Source organism: Hermetia illucens, chromosome 2 (genome assembly GCF_905115235.1).
Source record: "Hermetia illucens chromosome 2, iHerIll2.2.curated.20191125, whole genome shotgun sequence".
Taxonomy (NCBI): domain Eukaryota; kingdom Metazoa; phylum Arthropoda; class Insecta; order Diptera; family Stratiomyidae; genus Hermetia; species Hermetia illucens.
This window is the reverse complement of record NC_051850.1, coordinates 63183170-63204089: the sequence shown is the minus strand read 5'-3', so window position 1 is coordinate 63204089 and position 20920 is coordinate 63183170. Positions and strand designations below refer to the sequence as shown.

At 40.9% G+C, this 20920-nt stretch overlaps 1 protein-coding gene across 2 annotated transcripts; it reads left to right on the top strand.

Moving 5' to 3' along the window:
* Positions 1 to 179: 179 nt before the first annotated feature.
* On the top strand, positions 180 to 13172 carry LOC119650348 (kinesin-like protein KIF23). Of its 2 annotated transcripts, XM_038053023.1 has the most exons (6): positions 180 to 294; positions 348 to 1055; positions 10826 to 11363; positions 11526 to 11844; positions 11905 to 12440; positions 12510 to 13172. In XM_038053023.1, exons 1-6 carry the CDS (start codon positions 287 to 289, stop codon positions 12951 to 12953), a joined length of 2553 nt encoding a protein of 850 aa, XP_037908951.1. In that variant the 5' UTR covers positions 180 to 286; the 3' UTR covers positions 12954 to 13172. The 2 variants fall into 2 exon arrangements, with proteins under 2 accessions (XP_037908951.1, XP_037908950.1); XM_038053022.1 differs by having other exon boundaries at positions 11905 to 13172.
* Positions 13173 to 20920: the final 7748 nt, after the last annotated feature.

Here is a 20920-nt window from a genome sequence, read left to right as displayed (position 1 = left end):
AATTCCAGTTTCGCTTTTAACAAGAATCCATTAAAATACGGATTAGATGCTTTGAAGAGATTTGCGTCCATCTGGTTAGACCCTAAACACTAAACAGCATTGCCATATCGACAATGCCCCTACTATTTACAGAGTTTATTGGGCGCGACTGCTGTTTAGCACTTCACAAATAATGCATTCGAAGAACAAGATCAGTTTTAAATTTGAAAGAATTGATTCGTTGATCTGTTTCATGTGAATACAAAAGTTTAGTTTCCTCGCGCAATATAGAGTTTAATCCGATAAGATGAAGTCGTACGTAAACATCCTTGTTATGTTTTTCCGTATTTAATTAGCTTGTTTTGCAGGGCACGCGGAAACAATATGCAACCGAAAGTTGTTAGAAACTTTTCAAATTCGTCGGCGGACAGAACGCCAGTGCAAGTGTTCTGCAGGGTCCGCCCAATGCAGTCGGAAAAAGATTTAACATGCATTGAAATCAAATCGTCGACAACTGTGGCCTTCAAGCCGCCTCCCATGTCAGTTGGGTACAGACTCAATGTGAACAAGGAGACGCACTACGTATTCAAACACGTATTCCCCGGGAACTCGACCCAGCGGGAGGTGTTTACGACAGTTGCTGAACCGTTGGTGGAGGACTTAATTCGGGGAAAGGATGGGCTGTTGTTCACATACGGTGTGACTGGCAGCGGGAAGACATTCACTATGACCGGGAACACGAAAGACCGCGGGATTATGCCGCGATGTCTGGATGCATTGTTCAAAACGATCTCCGGATATCAATCGAAAAAGTTCGTCTTCAAGCCGGATCGACTGAATGGGTTTGAGGTGCAGAGCGAGGCAGATGCTATGCTGGAGCGGCAACACGAAATGAACTCTCGGTTCACGAAGCCGAGGCGCCAGGATTCAGATCCCGAGATCGCGTCTCAGGCGTCCAACAATACAAAGATTTTAGATGGGGTGGACGAGGACAATATGTATGCGGTTTTCATAACTTACATCGAAATTTACAATAACAGCGTCTATGATCTTTTGGAGGAAGGATCAATACAGAGGTAAGTTTAGTAATCGTCCGGGTAACGCCAGTCAGTATTAAGAGAAAAGTCACGATCTAGTAGGAAGTTGTTTGAAGGTCTGTGGAGGTGATTGAGATCGCCATCATTTGAGTAGTTCTTTTGTGACTGAGACGAATTGCAAATGATTCGGAGTCGATTTAGCAATAAATATGCTGGGGAAACCGGAAGTTGTATGTTTCAGGTATTCAAGATTTGTGGTTTCGTTTGTGGAGAACTTTGGGGGAACCACTATTCCCTCGCGCACTTCGGAGTTTTAAAGATAAAAATTCAAAATAGGATTATTGTTTCATATGCTAGATTTTCCACACATTACGTACCACCGCTCCACATTTTCGCTCACATATCTAACGCAAGGGATCAATGTATAGGCTCACCATTGCTCTACAATTCTTTCCTGGTAGTTTTTCGGAAGCCCCTCTTCACCTCGAATGGATTTGCCATCTTCTGGTAGTGCTTCATTCGCTGGAAGATCCAAGAGGATCATTTCACCGATAACGCAAACTGCTTTTCCCGATTCTCTATTTTATATGCTGCACATCATCTGCGAACTCACCCCCTTCTGGTTCAGAGTAGTGCTCAATGCCCACGCCTAGACAGGAGGATAGATTTCACTATCCCTGCTATATTTGGTTTCCTTTGGTATAATGTATTCTTTCGGCCCATCTCCCGCCTCGTACAAAGGCCTCCCTGAGAGGTAACACTCAACCAACCGGAGTAAGTAAAAAGGGATATCCAGTGTAACGATTGAATACGTTTGTCAGAACGCTCGCAATTCTCGTAATCCCACTCAATCTCTCTCAGTTTTGCTGACTCCACTGCCAACTCCCCACAACAATCCTGCGACCTTCTCTGCACCTACTTCTCTTCGGTGTCTTCTCCTTCGAGCCCTCCACCCTATACATCTCTCATAACTGCAGACTGCTTCGAATCTCTGGCCTCTCCTTAAGCCTTCCATGGTTGAGTTCATCAATGTCGGACCTGGCCCCTATGCGCTTCCTAACCTCTTCCTCCTTAACTGTAGAAAACACATTTGTCTCCCCCTGAGTATAATCTACAACAAAAATTTAGATGAATGCTACTTTCCCTATCCCCAAGAGGGGAGAGTCTTTTCTTGCTGTGAACTATCGCCCCATTTCTCTTCTCTCCTCTTGCTCCAAAATCCTGGAAAGATACGTCAACGGCTGCTTGACCGCGCACTTCGGTCACCTCATTGTCAAAGAGCAACATGGTTTCGTGAAACAGATCTTCTGCTTCAAACCTTCTGGTCTTTACCAACTTTGTTGCTAAATGCTTTAATTCATGACAGGAAGTGCTTGCTATTTATACCGATTTCTCCAAAGCCTTTGATACCGCTGACCATAACATTTTCCTCTCTAAACTTTCATTACTAGACTTCCCTCCCTCAGTCATATCCTGGCTTTTCCCCTATCTCTTATACCGTTCCTGCAAAGTTTCTTTTCATGGTTACCCATCTCGTTCCTTCTCTCCTTCTTCTGGTGTTCCCCAAGGCTCTATACTTGGCCTGCTACTCTTCCTGTTTTTTTATCAATGACCTCGCCTCCATGCTCACCTGCCCGTATTTGCTTTACGCAGACGACCTTAAATTGTTTGCCTCTGTTTCGTCTCCGCTGGACTATGCTCTCTTATAGTCCAACCTTGATAATTTAGTCCGTTGGTATTCGGTCGACAAGCTAACACTGAATGTCAACAAATGCCACTCTGCTATTTGCTTAAACCCTCCCTAACATCCTTCTCCTATTCTCTCAGTGGACAACCTCTTTCACTACTGACCTCCTTCAATGACCTGGGTGTAATATTCCACGACAAACTTCGTTTCAATTCCCACTTCGTTGACATCATCAATAGAGTTTCCACAATGTCTGGCTTTATCCTACGTTCCTCCTCCGACTTTACCTCAATTTAGCCCTCCTTACCACTCTGTGCAGTCTGGTCCCCCTTCCGCATTCGTGACTGCCGCGCTCTTGAAGTTGTACAATGCACATTCACCCGGACTTTCTCTTGCAAAAAGAACCTTCCATGGGTTGATTATCCCTCACGACTCCGCACCCTCAATCTCCCCTCCTTACAGCAACACCGTATCTTCCTTGGTATGTGTACCCTTTCCAAACTCTACAATTGTCTGATGAACCTCTGATGAGCCTCGTCTCATAACACACGTAGTGCGGACATTTTTGATGTATCCTTCGCGGAGCTCTAGATTTACTTCCACTCACCGATCCCGAGGCTATGTCGGTCCAACAACGCCCTACTTTTTGGGTTCTTGGACTCTATTTCTTTCTCTAGTTTTAAGCGTAAAATAAGCCATTCACTTGCTCCCCCCTCTGAGGACAATATGTAATAAGGAATTTGTTTTCTGTGTATTGTCCTCATTAAATGAATAAATAAAGAAACACCATCCTCAGTGGCCGGAGATAACCAAGAGAGAAGAGCTATCCCAAAAACCTAAAAATAAATTGGCGAAATTGTCTGAAGATCCCCCGCGAATATTGACACTCCGTCGACAGGTGCTTGCACGCCTCTGTGCTAGGAGAGAAGGGCTCCTTAGAACACTTTGATCCCTCACGTGTAATTCGCGTGCATTGTCGCTGCGTGGGTCGCACCGGATGTTGAAAAATAATTAAACAAAGGCGGGGATTCGCGTGCACCTAACGAAATAAACCCACACCCGAGATTAAACTGGAAATAAAAATTAGAAAAAAGACGGCTCAAGGGCGCGCGTGCGCATTCTTTTACCACGGCAGGTATCTTCAATTATTTCTACACCTAACGAGGGCAAGGCTCTTATTTTCTGTTATCAAGTTGGACAAAATTAAGCGAAAAATTATCTAAATGTTGCTTATTTCATTTTTACAAATCAATAATAATAATCATAAAGGAAAAATATATAGTCCTTAGAGCAAAAACCTGACGTTAATTCACTTGTTTTTTTTTATAATTTTGGACCCCATGTTGTATGTGTTTGTTTAAATACAGCTCGGGACTTCCAACACTACTTCTGCCGCTAAATATTAATTTCATTCATTTGATACTTGAACTATCAGTCCCTTCAAAACTCTTCCTCACATCTATTGTAACTCCTCTAAATGTAATCCTTGTCAAGGAATTGAACTTATTCACGGAATCTTTCGTTTAGAATGCACCTGAGTGAAACACGGTTTAGCACTGCGCGGGGTTAATTTAGTTGGTTGGATTTTTTTGTTTTTATTGGCGAAAAACTCCACATCTTCAGAAAGATTGAGACGTAAACAACTAAGAGGTTTTAAGAGAGTAAACCATTTCATATACAACAAAAATTCTTTTTAAATACGAAAAATGTTTTTAAATAGTTCCTTTTTTTTGCTAATAAAATTAGCCTTAGTTAAGACGTTTTCTGTTCCATTTTCCCAGTCAAAGCCATTTATATTTAACCCTGGCCGAATGGTTCACCGATTTCTTTCTTCAGTCCGTTTTATAATTTAAGTGATTTTTGTTTTTAGACGAAAAATGGCCCAGTTGTATTTGTATGTCGAACAAACTCAACTATTCATTCACCTTCGGATTAACGTTGTTCCTTTCTTTTGTTCTCAAGGACCTCTACAACCTCCTCACTTGGTAAATAAATATTCCTGCTTCCTTGAGTCGCATTAGAAACTGAAATACAGTTTGTTTACTCGACTCGTCTCAAGTAAATTCAACGGCGTGGCGCCCGACAGACAATTTCCAAAAATGCCAACTTGCCTCTCATTGCGCAGAATTGTGCTCCAAATTGTCGCTGTTACCTGAATTTCACTTCTAGCATGGAACCGCTATCTCTGCCAGCCCGTTTCCAAGAGACAACGCTTTCAAATCCTTGCAGTGCAACTGGTAGCATCAATTAGGCCATTTTTCCGATACCAAACACTCTCTGACGATTTTCATTGTCCGATAATGGCTCTCTAATAACCTTTGACTTTTCATGATAGCAAATCTACATACGCATGGCATTCTTTGTTTTAGTTATGAATCCTGTTAAAGTATCCAATACGGCTTTTCCGATAAGCAAAAGTACAAAATTGCAGACCATCTACGGCACAGGAATGTATTTTTTTGTGAATGAAATTGCTAATCGAAATTGCTGATTAAAGCGGAATTGGAAAGCCTCCGCCACGTTCTTCAGGTACAAATTCGTAATTGTCCTTTATTGCTTTTCTCACACTGAAATGACACATCCATAAACAGAACGAAGAACCGCCTATTCTAATCATGATATGGTAGAGTTTTAATCACAATCACGTGACCCGGCGTGAACAAAATCGCGAACCATTGCTAAAAACTGTTTAAGGATCTGAACGTTGCAGTGGTGGCCATGGGCTTGGGAATGCTGTTCGATGATCAATGTGTGTAATAGCCGGTAAATGATTTCTTCCTTCGACAGTGATCATCCCTTCGCTTGATAAAGGATATTTGTATGTATAAAACGGTCGGTGAAATTTTTCATCGCTAGCGAAAATATGCATTATGGAAAAGTCACCAGGCCATAGCGGATTTGGAGAAGCCAATTCAAATAAATGTTCACTGCGTTTCTCTGCGCCGCACGCATTATATATTAGTGTATTACGAACAATTATTTTCATTCATTTTTACAAAATTACAATTTTTTTTAACAACTTCCTCTGAAGACGTTTGTTGCCCGAGAATCGCTTCAAAAGTGGAAATTGCCAATCGATCGACCGGTTCTGCTTTTTTCGTGCCAAATGCATATTCATTCGCCTCAACCAGGACAACTGTTAGGCCTGCATTTCACAATTTATGACGCAGTCAAGTTTAATTGCAAAGTCAATATTTCCTTTTGACCTGTTACGCAATATTCGAACATTGTTATTATGTTAAAATTAAAGATTAAAGATTAATCATTTCATTTTACCTTTCCAAAAAAAATATATATATATATATAAATATATAAATGAGTTTAACAAATGTTTGGGAAAGGTAAAATGAAATGATTAATCTTTAAAAGTTTGAATGATTAATGTAAATGAATGTCGGGGATGGGAAAAAGAAATTGGGAGGTAAAGGGTATTAAAAGCAGAAGAAAAAGGAGGAATATTGTTTATGATCAAATGCATTCCCTTTTAAGATTGTGTCTGGAAATGAAAGAAGTATTGCACATGTAGCAGAAGACGGACACACTACACCAGTTAGGCAAGGTGCTCTCAATTCTCCTCACCTCAGTAGGCCGAATCAAAGGCGTGCAGTAAAGTTGTGTGAGCGTGTGAGGTGGGGGAGAGGCAAATCAACTGAACATTCAGACCCTAGCGGTCCCTTGTACTCGCTAATCTCGTCTAACGGAATATCCCGGACTCGTTTATGTATCGCAGGATTTCCGTTAGTGCATGTGATGCTACCCACTGCAGTTGTAGCACATCAGCACCAAAAATGTGATGTTCGATGCAGCCATAGCCACTCGCATAGAAAATGTTCCGTGGATTCCGTTCCTTCATTACAGAATAGACACGTATCATCTTAGAGAATTTCTATTCTGAACATATGCCCAGCTAGTGAATTAAGGCCTGTCACAATGCCCAAAATACTTCTGCACGTCTTCCTGCTTTTCGACGGGATAAACTATACCGTATGTTTGTTTGGTTATGACGGGAGAAGTTTTTTGTGTTTAGCAGCATTAAGGCTCAGTCATTTGTCATTATGGGAAGTTTGTTCCTAAGTTTTGATAGCAGCATTAGCCAGTGCTGCTGACACTCAAATTGCTGGTTCCGATCGGGTTATAGGGGAAGTTGAATCATCCATTGCTAAAGCATCTGAGATTTTGTTTCACTCTACACAACAATGACCGGATGCCCAAAGTAGTTCCACGGTATTGAATCTAGAAGAGAGTTCAATCTATTTCTACATTCTTGAAGGATTTTTGAAATTATCGAAGGATTGCTACACATTGCGATGCATCTGGCCTTCATCGGTTCGTAAATCATCCAGGTTGCCGCCCTTAGGATCGCATACATTTCAGTCTGAAATAGCGTTACATATTATCTCAAAGGAAAAGCCCGCCTGTCGTTTTTATTCAAGAGGTAGAATCCTGCGCCAAAACCTTGTTCTGTTTTTGAGCCATCGGTATAGAAGACGTCAGTATACCCTTACACGCATTCTTCCTGTTCGTCCCAGTTTTCTTTACGCTTCAAGATAATTTCTGTTGTATGGGGACCCCAGAATCAGTTCTCCCAATAACTTTTTCTTGCGAACGTCAAGCTCAGCTAATCTCCAGATATTTCAGCGAAAATCATGTTAAGCTGATTTACCTGAAGTTCTTTGGATTTGAAAAGTCATCTTTCCCAGGCTTATTTATGAAGACAACCTTAACCTTCTGCCAAGAGGAAGGCACGTTGCCCAGAACAAGACATCCTCGAAAACTATTTCTCAGAAGTTGCTCTAAGTGCCCTATACCCTCCCAGATAGATGCCATCCATGCCACAACCACTTTCGTATTATCCCAATTCCCCTTTTGCAGAAACCGTCAATTCTCCTTCTCCCACTTGTGAGGTTTGTTCTCCCGGGTGGTGTACTTCCAAGAGAGTCCGTATAGACTCAACTCTGGAGCTCGTGAAATTTTTTTTTTGGTTTTCTAAGAAAGTAAAATTTGGCCGACTCATCCTTATTAAGGACTCTGTACAGCCTAGAAGTCTCTCTTTCACCTTCTAGCTCCTCACAGTATACTCTAAAAGAGTCTCGCCTCGAACGTTTCACGAGCACCTTATATTCGCTCTTCGAAATAGGATACACCTCTTCAAAGCATTCTAAAAGTGCGATTTAGAGCTTCTTTCGCCAAAGGAATCTTTAGTCGCCTAGGGAACTGCACTTGGTTGCCAAAAAGTTCATTGAACTTTGTCCAATCTGTTTTCCTAAGATTCCGTGTTTGTATTACAGACCGCTCGCAACAATAGTCAGACTGAATTCTAAGTAGCATTGATCTGAGTGAGACTTCATTTAGCACTTGTAAGCCTCTAATCAACTCTAACTCTCTGCAGATTGTTCAGTTACTTCTTCTTGACCGCATGAATGTAGGGGCGCACTCTACGTTCGCATTCATCAGACCAGTTGAAGTGATAAAATCAAGTAGCTTCTCTCTAGGATTGCATTTGCTATTGCTCCAGTAAATATGCTGAGCGTTCGCATCACAACCTATTAAGAGTTCAAGGCCCCTTGGCTCTACATAACTACCGGATCTCTTAGTTCTTGCGTCGGCGGAGGACACAAAAAATCATAGGGAAAGTAATAAGCAGAGGCAACTATGACGTTTTTTTCGCTTGCCATTAACCTGATATTGTAAGTTAACTACAACTAGGTCCTGGGAACATAATTGTCTCAGCATGGTTGCCCCTAACAATTTTGACATCAGGATGCAGGACCTGGGTCTCGAGGGTCTCTCATCGAAAAATACACTAGTCCCCTATATTGATTCAATACCACAGATTTTGTTAAATCGACTCCATGGCTCTTGGACTAGAAATATCATATATACCGACAGTTCTGCAATTTTGCCAGCCTTGCTGCCTGTAGATAGGAAGAGTCTTTGGAAAGTTGCAGGTTAATTTGACTAACCTTTATGCTTGTAGATTTAAGTGTAGTCTAATAACGCTAACTGAAAAATCTACTGGATCTAGCGGGGATCTCATCGGGGTTTTCAGCTTGTCCTCACCTTCCGCCGAAAGTTGGGCTTTCTTGCGTACGATTTTTCTGGATTCCGCCGTACTTGGTGGTGTAGCAATGCCTTCCGTTGTCGTCGGATGGGAGTCCTCCCACGTTCACGGTGTCCGGGCTGCATGGATCTGTTTCCAAATACCTGATAAATTAGACCGCTTGCGTTCTTCCGCTTTTCTTGATAGAGCCGGAGGAGATGGTTCGGACAGGCAAGCCTATAGTTTCCTTCTGCCGAGCCTATAATAGGTCAAAGTTGCCGCTTCTTTGCAAATTCAAGGCTTTGAATGTCAATATCATCTGAATGTGGATACACATAATATATGTATATATTACGTGCTACGTACTAATGGGACAAATGCGCACTCAAATGTCTTCATAAAAGAAATACACAAAACCGTTCATTGCTGTAGCGTCCAGCTTCCAGTTTCCCGATTTGTTTTCGATGGCTGGGATCGAGGATACGTTCTTTCGAACTGTTGGCGAGGTTCACTTTCATTCTGCTGTGGAAAGAGTTGTAATTATTTTGAACAAAAGTTGCAAGCACATCACTTGGAGTGATTTTTGCTAACGTATCTTGTTCACATCAACCTTGTAAGCAGGACCCCTCACTTTCTTGTTTGCCTCAAGGCAAAATTTAATATAGTACTTTGCTTCCTCGTATGTCCTTTTTCAGAAAATCTGATTTCCGACCGCATGGGCACATTTTTTTTTTTTGAGGAGATTACGCTGTCAGACTACCGTAACAGTACGCTGTCGGATTACCAACTAAACACCTACCTCCCTGCCATCAGAGAACTAGCCTGAAATCGTTTGACACATTACTTCGGGCTAGCCCTCCCGCTCTCCCGACTTTGGGAGCCTTCGAGTCTGGGAATTCCTTTCGCCAACGAGAGGGGAGGGGAGGAAGGGAGTTTTTGACGAAAGCCGTCCCACCTCTCGCAAGAGAAAAGGGTGTGTTCTGCGTCGTCCGCCACTCCATTGCAAAAGACACAATCAGGAGATCCCAATCCTGTACAGATAAGACTGAAAGCCTCCATGCCTGCTTAGAAGTTTGGTAAGGAAGTAATCAATCTCACCGTGCGTTCGGTTCACCCACGGGTCTAAATTGCCGATGAGCCGCGCAGTCCATTTGCACATTGGCTCATTTTGTCAAGAAAATTGCTACTCCGTAAGGGGCAACCACTTCTCTTAAGCGTATGGGCACATTGAAACGATGGGTTGAGTACTTTGATGACTGCTCAACAATCATCCGAGTTGGAAATCCCGCCAACTGAAGACGACGGGCAAATGTTGCAATGTTGTGCGATTCATTGGCTTGAAAATAATAAATCGCCAGGAGCCGATGGTAGTGCAGCGGAACTGGTTAAATATGGAGGCGATCAACTGCACCAAGTGGTTCGTCAACTGATGATCAAGATATGAGACAGCAAATCAATGCCTGACGCCTGGCAATGAAGAATTATCTAGCCAATACATAAAAAGTTATTACGCAATGCAATAATTATGAAGATATCACGTTTCTTAGTACCATCTATAAGATATTCCCCGTTATCTTGTTGGCTAGATAGTACCATACCCCCAGAACATCATTGACTCATACCAAAGAGGTTACACTCCAGGAAAATTAGCAACAGATCAACAGATGTGCGCAAGCAAAGGAAAAACCGTTGCAATATGGCCACCAATTGCACCATCTTTTCATTCACTTCGCCTATGATAACATCAGGATAAAAATGTACACGGACATGAGAGAATTCGGTATCCCGACGAAATTGATAAGACTGACTAGGCTGATCCTGACCAATGTGCGAGGCCAGATAAAAGCAGCAGGATCACTCTCAAGACTATTGACCATCAACAAAGGCCTAAGAAAAGGGAATGCCCTATCATGCACCTTTTTTTAACCTAGCAGATGCTTGGTATCTCAAATTGAGGTATCGCTTTGATATCCAATTATAAGTTCAGGAATTTCTTCGCGAACGAAATGTATTAGGTTCCTATAGTATTCGATTTCAATTTAGTTCTCATGATTTAATGCTTTATCAATCTCTTTTTTTCAGAACGCTACAGAGTAAAATCATTCGGGAAGACTCGGTTCGAAATATGTACGTTCATGGCGTTACGGAAATCGAAGTTAAATCCTTCGAAGAAGCCATCGAAGTATTCCAAACGGGACAGAAGAGGAAACGTATGGGACATACCATACTAAATGCCGAATCAAGTAGAAGTCACTCAGTTTTCACTATTCGTTTGGTGCAAGCGCCAACCGACATGAATGGCGAAAATGTACTGCAAGGTCGCAATATGATCAACGTCAGCCAACTTTCACTGGTGGATTTGGCGGGCAGTGAACGAACAAACAGGACAAAGAACAGTGGCCAGCGGCTACGTGAAGCTGGCAATATAAATAATTCTCTTATGACATTAAGGTCGTGTCTGGAGTATTTGAGAGAAAATCAATTGACGGGCGTTAAGCGAAAAGTACCGTACCGAGATTCGAAAATAACACATTTATTCAAAAAGTACTTCGAGGGTGAAGGACAAGTTAACATGATTGTGTGTGTTAATCCGCGGGCGGAGGATTGTGACGAGACTGTCGTAAGTACCTAAACAAAGATTATTTCATGAACTACATTTCAGTATCCCACCACCTTTTAAAAAGTTTCGTTTCTCTAATAATGTAAGGGGGAGGATTAATATTAGTAAATGAACGACCTAACCCGGGTTTAATTGTAAATTTTTGGCATATAAACTTTTCAGTGCGTACTTAAATTCGCTGAAATGAGTCAAGAAGTCCAAACCACCAAGTCTACTCCAGCTAAATTTGATTCTGGTTTGACTCCGGGACGAAGAAAGGCGAACAAGATATTTAAGGTGATCGAAAATGATTTGGATACTCCACGAATCCGGAAAATAGATCTCAATTTGAATTCGGGGCTCATATATAGTTTGGGGTCCAAGTTTCCAGAGTATTCTCTCAACATACAAGACGGCGAAAACTTATTTTTGGAATTAATGCAACATCTGCGACAGAGAATTGATAAGCGCGCGGTATTAGTAAAAGATTTCAATGCCAGATGTAAGTATATAATGGAATGGTCCGCCTGACAATGACTGCAAGAGATTCTTAATATTATAGGTGAAGATTTCCGTAATCGTTTACTTCATGTTGAAAAAGAAAACATAAGTTTGAAAACGGAACTGTCGTCATCGAATGCCATGCTAAATCAAGAAAGAGGTCAGCTGAATGCTATTAAAAGTAAAGCCATAGTTTATGAGAATTCCTTGGACGAGTTGAATAGAAAAATGCATGAGCGAGAGGAACTAATCAAAAGTCTCCAGAAGCAATTAAATCAAAAGCAATGTCTATTGAACCAGAAGGAAATCGAGAGAGAAAGACAAAAGAAAAAGTACACGACGAAAATAGCAATGGAAACTGACAAAATGCATCGAAAACTTGAGAGCAAATTGCGAGAACAAGAAAACAAACAGTTGGAAGCAATGCGGATGAAGGATGAGAAACTGCGTCTTGTTTCCAACATATTGAACGCGGATAATCTTGATGGCCTCCCGCAGATCGGACGTTCAGCCAGTTTTGAAAATCTTACTACCCCCAAAACGGCGACAGCAGTCGAATCTACTAACCAAGTGCTTTACACACCTAGAGTGCATAGAGTGAGTTTTATAATATTAGATTTGCCAAAACACCAATGGTTAATTTCCTCGTCTTGTTACCATTTTCAGGGCGTCCCAGTAGCCAATGCTCGCCATAGACGCTCCAGATCTGCAGGTGACAAATGGCTAGAACATCGAGCAAAAAATCCAGTGCCTTTAGATACTATTCTACAGCCATATCTTAAAAATAGGAAATCCGTAACGAAACTTACAGATGTCAAAGACGTTGCTAATCAGAAAACCTCCAAGTATTGTCTAATTTCACAAGAAGCCGACACCGACGGAGAACTAGAGACAAAATTGTATAAGGGAAATGTGATACCAACGTGCGGTGGCGGAGCGCAAGTAATTTTTAATGATGTGGAATGCCTCAAGCAAGTTTCCCCGAACACATCGCCCAACCGAAAACGTCCAAGTGCCACTATTGCACCATCGGACGTTCCAATGCAGGATGTTGCGTCGAAATGTACCGTTTCTATTGAAGGACACTCTTCGAAACGACCAAAAGTGTAATTTATTGTGCTTTCATATCTTTAATATATTTTTTGTTTTGTCTTATACTATCTATTTCATAAATATCGATTAAAGTGCGGAATTAAATTATTTTCCAAAAAATTTGTTTTCGTAAAGTGTTGCATTATTGAATGGAAATTCTGTGCCAGTTTGCCGTAGGTTCCAATTGGTTGAAAGTGAATAATGTTTGATGATATTCCTGGTTTGTTAGAAACACAGCGAAAGTGGGCCATCTTCAAATTCGAAACGGAATCAAGGTTGGTTTAAGGTATGGAACGAACAAAATTTTGAAATTATAATAACTCATGAGAATAATCGTAACGTAACTGGGGCAAAATTCAAACTGAGCCAGTCACCCATGGTGGAAGAGGATGTGATTTTTTCGAAACGAATTATTCTAAGTTGAAATTTTTCCATGTTTTTTTTACATTTAATATATAAATTAAGAGAAGAACTAGGTATTGTTCCATATACTGTAAATTTTTTTCATTTTCCTTTCGTATACAATTGTTTCGGAGGCCACGTGTCTTCTTCATCAGTGCTAGTACCTAATTAATTAATCTGTTTTATACTACCTCTATTTATATGGTAACGTTTAACTGTACTAATTGCTCTGTAATTGTTTTTCCTCTTTTCCCCTATTTTTTATTACCTGCTGCATACCTTTTTTTACCAAACTCGTTGCGCAGTTTCCTTCGTCGTGATTTAAGGTTACCTGCCTCCCTTCTTTGATGATACATATGCTTTCCGCTGCATCCAAAGGTGTGTTTTCCGCACCCGCTTTATAACATCTACGTTGTCCATCGTTACGGTATGTCCCTCTTCCACCATATTCCTCGAATCCTGTAGTCACTAGCCTCTTAGTCTGATCAATATATACTTTTTCACATTCTGGACAGCTGTCCTTATGAACGAGAATTCACTTGCCAATATTGGTCTGAACATCGAAGTCAATGGTAAGCGACCAAAAGGCAGGCCGAAACAACGCTGGCTTGATACACTGGATGGGGATTTAAAACTCTCGCGATTACATCCAGATCAGACAAGATCTCGACGAGCTGACCCCGCTTGTGAAAAGGCACAACGGCTGAAGAAAACGAAGATGTGAGGTGTGAGGAATGACAAGCGCATGACAGCTCCGGGTCACATAGCTAAAAATGCCATTGATCTCTATTTTTTAGAAAGCTATTTTAATAAATCTTTTGATGGAAAGCCTTGAATTGATAATAGTCAACCTCATACGCTTCATACTCTGAGTTTAATATTATTAGCAAATGCGCAGAATTTAACCGACACCAGACATAACAAAAGGCTGGGGAGAAATAGGTTCTTTATGAATTTTAATATTTCACTCGAATGTCGATTATTCTCATTAATTATGACGTCATCATATCATTTGTATGACTTAGGATGCTGTTAATTCGCACGAAATTGTCAAGTTTGAACTGCTATAACTTTGGCACTAATAGTTGCATTTTAATGAAACTTCTTAGTTAATTTCTAAAAGTTGATAATATACTATTAGTAAGTTTATTTGAGCAGATATCGGGGGAATGGGATATCTCTCGAGGCTTGGATTTCACATAAGGGTTTTCCACGAAACCTTAAAAAGGGCAGATAAGTACATTCTTCATAAATGCGACTTAAATATTTCACGCGAATGTCAATTATTCCCGTTAATTATGACGTCAGCATCCTATTTGCATGGCTTTAGAAGCAGTAAATTTCCACGAAATTGCTAAGTTTGAATTGCTATATCTTTGGCGTTAATGGCCAGATTTCCATGAAATTTGGCATGTGTTTGTGAAAAGTGGGGGTCAGTAAATTTCTAAAAGTTAGTAATATACGATTAGTAAGTTTATTTGAGCAGATGGGACATATTTTGGGGGCCTAGATTTCATCTAAACGCACTTTCCTGATTTTTTTTCGGATTTTTGGATTGGGTAGTTTCCGAAAATGAGTCCTGTTTCAACTGAAGTGCGTACATTTTGACTCCTTAATCAGGCACTTTGCAATTTACCTCAAAACTTATATCAGTACTAGTGTAGACCTTTCATTTGATACCCTACTCGACTATATCTGGTGAAATTTTTTTTTAAATCCCCTTTGCATGTAAACTGCACCAATTTATGTTATTCACTGTGTGCGTGGGATTTCATAGTTCCCATCTGTCCGCCAATTTTCGTTCGGATCGGTTCAGTCGTTTTGGAGAAAAGTGCGTGTGGCAGACAGACAGACAGTGAATCGATTTTACTAAGGTTTTGTTTTACACAAAAGCTTGAAAAGAAGAGATGAGTGGAATTTATAAGGGCAGCTGCCCAGAATGTGAAAGGTTCGAGGAACACATAAGAGAGTACACCAAACGAAAAAGCAACGACCCTCGAAACATCAAGTCAATGGTAGCAAGGCACATGTTGGAAGAGGGACATACCGTAACGATGGACAACGTCGATATTACAAAGCGGGTGCGGAAAACACACCTCTTGGATGTAGCGGAAAGCATATGCAGCATCACAGAAGGGAGGCAGGTAACCTTAAATCACGACGAAGGAAACTGCCCAACGAGTTTGGTAAAAAATGTATGCAACAGGTAATTAAAAATAGGGGAAAAAATTTTGAGGATGGAAAAAATAAAAAAGAAAAAGTAATTAGTACAGTTAAACGTTACCGTATAAATAGAGGTCTCCGAAACAATTGTAAGCGAAAGGAAAATACAAAAAAATTTACAGTATAAGGAACAATACCTAGTTCTTTTCTTAATTTACGAATTATTCTGTTGATGGTATCCCGAGTAAGGAAGGATAAAGGCCTGAAAAGCAGAAAGTATTACAGGTCTAAATAATGCCCAAGTCAAAAATCTAAAAGAAACTATGAGCATGCTTTCATGGCGAATTTAGACCCCAAACTGTAAACTACTCGTATTTTATGTGAAAGTAAGATTTGCGGTTATATCTATGCACACGAAGTTTGATGGAAAAGTCCGATCAAATAAAAGGTCTCTCAATTAGTACTTTCCAAAACAGGCCCTAGTTTTCGGTGCCATCATTGGCAGAAACACGTTACCAAATACGCAAATAAATCGACACCTTCACCTTCGAACAACTTTTGAGATTTTTTTTGAAAAATTCAAACCAAAAGTAAAAGTTACGCGACAATATTCCGCTAACGGTCATAACTAGAGTTCTCCAACCGCGAGACGTGTAGCGACTTAAATTTTTATCTGAAACCGGAAAGCTTTCAATTTTACATCACTAACTCATTATATGAAGAATATGAACCCCAACGCACCCGAAAATAGTAAAAATCAAAAATTTTGCAGGTGCTGAAAAAAATATATTTTCACTTTCACCATTTTTTTCACTAATTACGCAAAAAAGGCACCCTTGAAAATATGGTATCATCCCAAATGCTGGTTCAAATTCTTAGCAATTTTGTAAATAATCATGCCTCTAGATTTCATAATGATCAATTCGTTATTTTTTGAGCTAGGATTCCCGCAAATGTGAAAAACGTCATTTTGAGAAAATCGCGTTCGGAAAAAAATTCTTCGAAAAATCACCTTTCGGCTATGAAGACATCACCACTCTTTATTGCGAACAAAATACAATTACAACCAATACAAATGCACTTGTCAAGAGACTGACACCAACTATTTGCAAATACAATACACTATTTACATAACGCTACAGGATTTCGTAAGGACATAAAGTGACTACCTCCTGGGCAGTGGACCTTGAACCTGTATCGGATAATCGTTTTTACGCGTATAAAATCTAAAGGACCTCGAATTTCGCTTTGAAATATCTCCAGCGTACCCTCTCTCTCTCTCTCTCCCTTCGATTCCGAAAACTTCCTAATGTGGGAGGAAGTGTGTGATGTACCGTCAGGTTGTGAACCTTTGTTTTGTCGGCATTTATCTTCAGTCTGACTCTTTTTACTTCCTCTAAATCTAGATCAATTTGAATAAGGCGTATGATTGAACATACTCAAAGTGTTTGAGGAAAAATGGTAGTGTCCGTTGATGGCCTTCACGTCCTCTGGACAAAGCAGCATGGAAGACATCAGCGATGATGAATTGGAATACAGCCACTTCGTACTTCGCTTTTGACGTCACATTGTTCCAAAATTTTAGTTTGATGCAGCACGTGAAATTTTTAGTATCTTCGGAATGCCGCTCTTGCGTGGAGAATTCCAGATCCACTCTGTTCAAGCTGTCTAAAGCTTTCTCGAGATCGATGAAGACTAAAGGAGGCGGAGATCTAAACTCTATACAATGCTTCATAATAAGCCGTAGGGAGTTGTCTGCGCGGGAAGACACTGAAGAGAAATATCCTTTCAATTGCCGCATTCTAAATCTACCCATCATCCCCTTCTTCTACATACTGGGAAAGATCTCAAATTATCAGAATTTACGAATAAGTCGAAATGGCAATTCTGCAGGAACTGCAAGGAACAGTTCTGCGTCAAGTCTATGGGCTTTACCTCGTTTGATTGCATTGATAGGCAAGATGATTTAATTTCTGTCTGAAGGAACTGTTCATATTTGCATCTTATCTATTGTTAACGTCCTTGAGGGGACCATGGAAAGGCTTGCGGCCACCTGTTAGTTCTCTCAAGATACGGTATACGCTTCTGCCTCACTCATCACATATCGAGGTTTTCCGCGCTACTGGAAGTCAAGCGCATCATGTTCGCTCCTTTCTTCGTCAGCGATAATAAGGGCGTCCAGTTCCTTCTGCTCGTCGATCCGCTTCCACGAATCTGCATTCAACCAAGCATCATGACGTCATTAGGAGCAAAATTTTTCAAGTTATAGACAATTGAATTTCGTTGACGAAAATTGCATATGGAAAATATGATAGAACGCAAAACGGAGGCTGCTACTCAAGAATGAGAGAATTCGCCATAGGATGAGGTAAAAGGAAGCTTTGGACCATGCAGCAACTGCAAGCGAGAGTAATGCTTAATAATGTACACAAATTAAAAAAAAAACAATAATAAATAAGATTCCATATTCCCGTCTTAAGGCTCTCCACCACTACAAATAGATACGAACAGAATTCGCAAGCGAAGGTACACAACCATTTAGAGATGTAGGTTGCTAGCCCAGAACCCTTTACCCCGTTTATTCGCTTTTTGAGGTTTTGTGTAAGTTACAACATTATTAAAATCTGTTTATTGCGCATCTGTCACACGTATTTTCCTAAGAAATGATTACTCTTGCAGCGAATAACATCGTGCTTGGGTTCAGTTTAAGGCTACACTTAAGTATTCTTATGCAAAAAATACACAAAACCTTTCATACCTGAAACACCGAGCTTCTGGTGTTCGAAAAGTAGGAAATACTTTGAGTGAATTCTAAACCCTCATTTTATAGTTATAATATTGTTTCCCTATATTAGCTTAAAAACGGAAACGATTCTTCTGTAATGATCGTTATTGTGTATTGCCTCTAGTTATTGGAACTACGTTTAAAGATTTTTTGTCGGTTACTTGCGTTAATTTCATCACGAGAATTAGGTTGATTTGATTCTTCGTTTTAGTTTTGAGGGAGTCATGAGTCCGCTATTCATTTGATGTTAGGCCGGATCAATTGTCAACTGGTTTTCAGAACGCTATTTAGCATTTCATCGTACCCAGTTGGCGTGACCTCCACCTCGTCAATATTTGAATCAAAATACTCAACCCACTCGCCAATATGCCCATACAGTCGGAAATTAAAGTTCTGTCTTTGTCTCCACAGGATGTGCATTGTGTTGTATAAGGTTTCATCTTGCTGACTTGTTACTAAAATCTGTGCGCCTGGTACGGTTGCTCCCTGTATTTCTCGAGTTCACAAACGTGCTTTCCTAGGCTTCCTAATTTTGTCTGTGAAATCGCTTCTCCACTCGACGGAGTTCTCGATAGGTCGTCTCTGTGCTTACCCGCATTCGTTGAGAGTGCAGCACTGTCCAGTATACAGCATTCTTTTGCGTTGGTAGCTAACTACATGCACTAGGAGAATAAAGATTTCGGTAACATGGAGCCCCGGAAACCACGCATGCCTACGTTTTATGATATATCTAAAAGTATGAAGCAAATGGGGCGATTCGGATTCCGGTATTTACATTTAGGATGAATATGTATATATAATAAAATCGTAACCGTACACTACAGTGCAGTACACTATAGGGGACAATGTGGTCATTTGATTTGATTTTAGAACGGCAGACTCGGTAATGGAAACGGACGAACGATTTTCTCATGGAACGTGTGCTCCCTGTACAGAAAAGGAGCCCCCAAGCAATATCGGCGTCCGAATATAGGGCTGCTGTCACAGTGTTATAAGAGATGCGCTGGATAGGGACCAGTTTTCTGGAGAAGGGCCACTACCCATATATTATAGCGGCAATCGAGTAAACTATGTGCTCGGAGAAGATTTCCTAGTCAGTCAAAAAGAAGAAACCATTTCTTATCGGCTTAAATATAAGTGAATGACTAAGCACTCTGCGCCTACGAAGCAAATTTCGAAATATAAAACTGATTAACATTCACGCCCTTACAGTGGTGATTGCAGAGTCGGAGAAGGATACCTCCTACGATGCAATGAGCAGACCCTCGAAGCTTGTGCAAGTTATGATACCAAAATCATACTTCGTGATTTTAACAGCCCGGGTTCAGGCGATGCGTTGGCTCGTATAGCTTACATAAAAACACCAATGATAACAATGAATTGGAAGTATCATACGAAATGTTTGCTGGAAATACCTAGTTTGTGCATAAAGCCATTTACAAACAAACATGAATGAAAGTCAAAGCATATAGAGGGGCTAAAATAGACCTGAATCACTATTTTTGGCACTGTGGTTCGAGCTCAAATTACAACACCGCCCCTTTGACAATCAAAGCTGGAATGATATCTCAGCCGCACCTGGGGTGCAACTTTTACTAATGACTCAGCACAATGTAGCCTTGTACACCTCAATGCTCATCCTGCCGAGACAGGGTTGGAAACCGAATTTCCGACCGTAGAGCAATCGGTTGAGTACTTTGATGAACTGCTCAACAACCAAAGTAGTTGGAGGTCCTGGCAAATAAGACGACGGACAAATGCTGTGACCACCAAGCAGGAGCCAATGGAATCACAGCCGAACTGGTTAAATATAGAAACAACCAATTACAAGAAGCGGTTCATCAACTGACACTCAGGTTCTGGGACAACGAATCAATATCGGACGAATGTTTACGAGGCATTACCTGTCTCATACATAGAAAGGAGGATATCACGCAATGCAGCAATTGTGGATGTATCATATTATGGGAGAAACAACCCTGGATGTACAGCCTGCCTTCAACCAGATCAGACAAGCGGCGCGAGATCTTGGGCTGCATCAAAAAGACGGTATATTATACAGGAGGAGCAAATTCAGCGGCAAAGGAGCACCGAATGTCAATGTGTATCCTTGGGGTAGGGACGAATAGCTAATTGGCCCGTGACTCATGTGATTAGTGAATTGGTGTGACGATCGCGCCTAGACGGTTTTCTCATGTGTGTTTTCCCATCTCATTTGACAAAACATAAACAGCTGTGCAATGCCACATGCCCGCAACCGTGTACTCACAACGGCTGGCGCACACCAATGCACTGCATCCCATACACGGTACTAACACCAGACTCCCGCAATCATCATCGGGGTCGAACATGCGCAATACTTTTTCTCTACTATAAAATTTTGAACAATGCGCTGAGAGTTGAATTTCCTGTATGGTCTTATTGGACTGTACATTAATGAAGGCAAGACGAAGTACATAGTGGCAACGTCAGTACCCAAAACCTAAGAATCAACAGTATCAAACGGCACTGATCAAATGAGAACAATAAAGATTGAAGACTATTACTTTGAGACCCTCCTCCTTTTATCTAGGGTCAAAAACCACAACCGATAACAGCTACGACGATAAAATCCATACACGGTTGTTGGCAGCTA

Excerpts from the sequence above, each read along its gene's own strand:
- LOC119650348 (XM_038053022.1), top strand. Across the intron at positions 11,364-11,525 it reads AGGATTGTGACGAGACTGTC|TGCGTACTTAAATTCGCTGA; the intron begins GTAAGTACCTAA and ends TAAACTTTTCAG. Across the intron at positions 11,845-11,904 it reads AAAAGATTTCAATGCCAGAT|GTGAAGATTTCCGTAATCGT; the intron begins GTAAGTATATAA and ends TTAATATTATAG.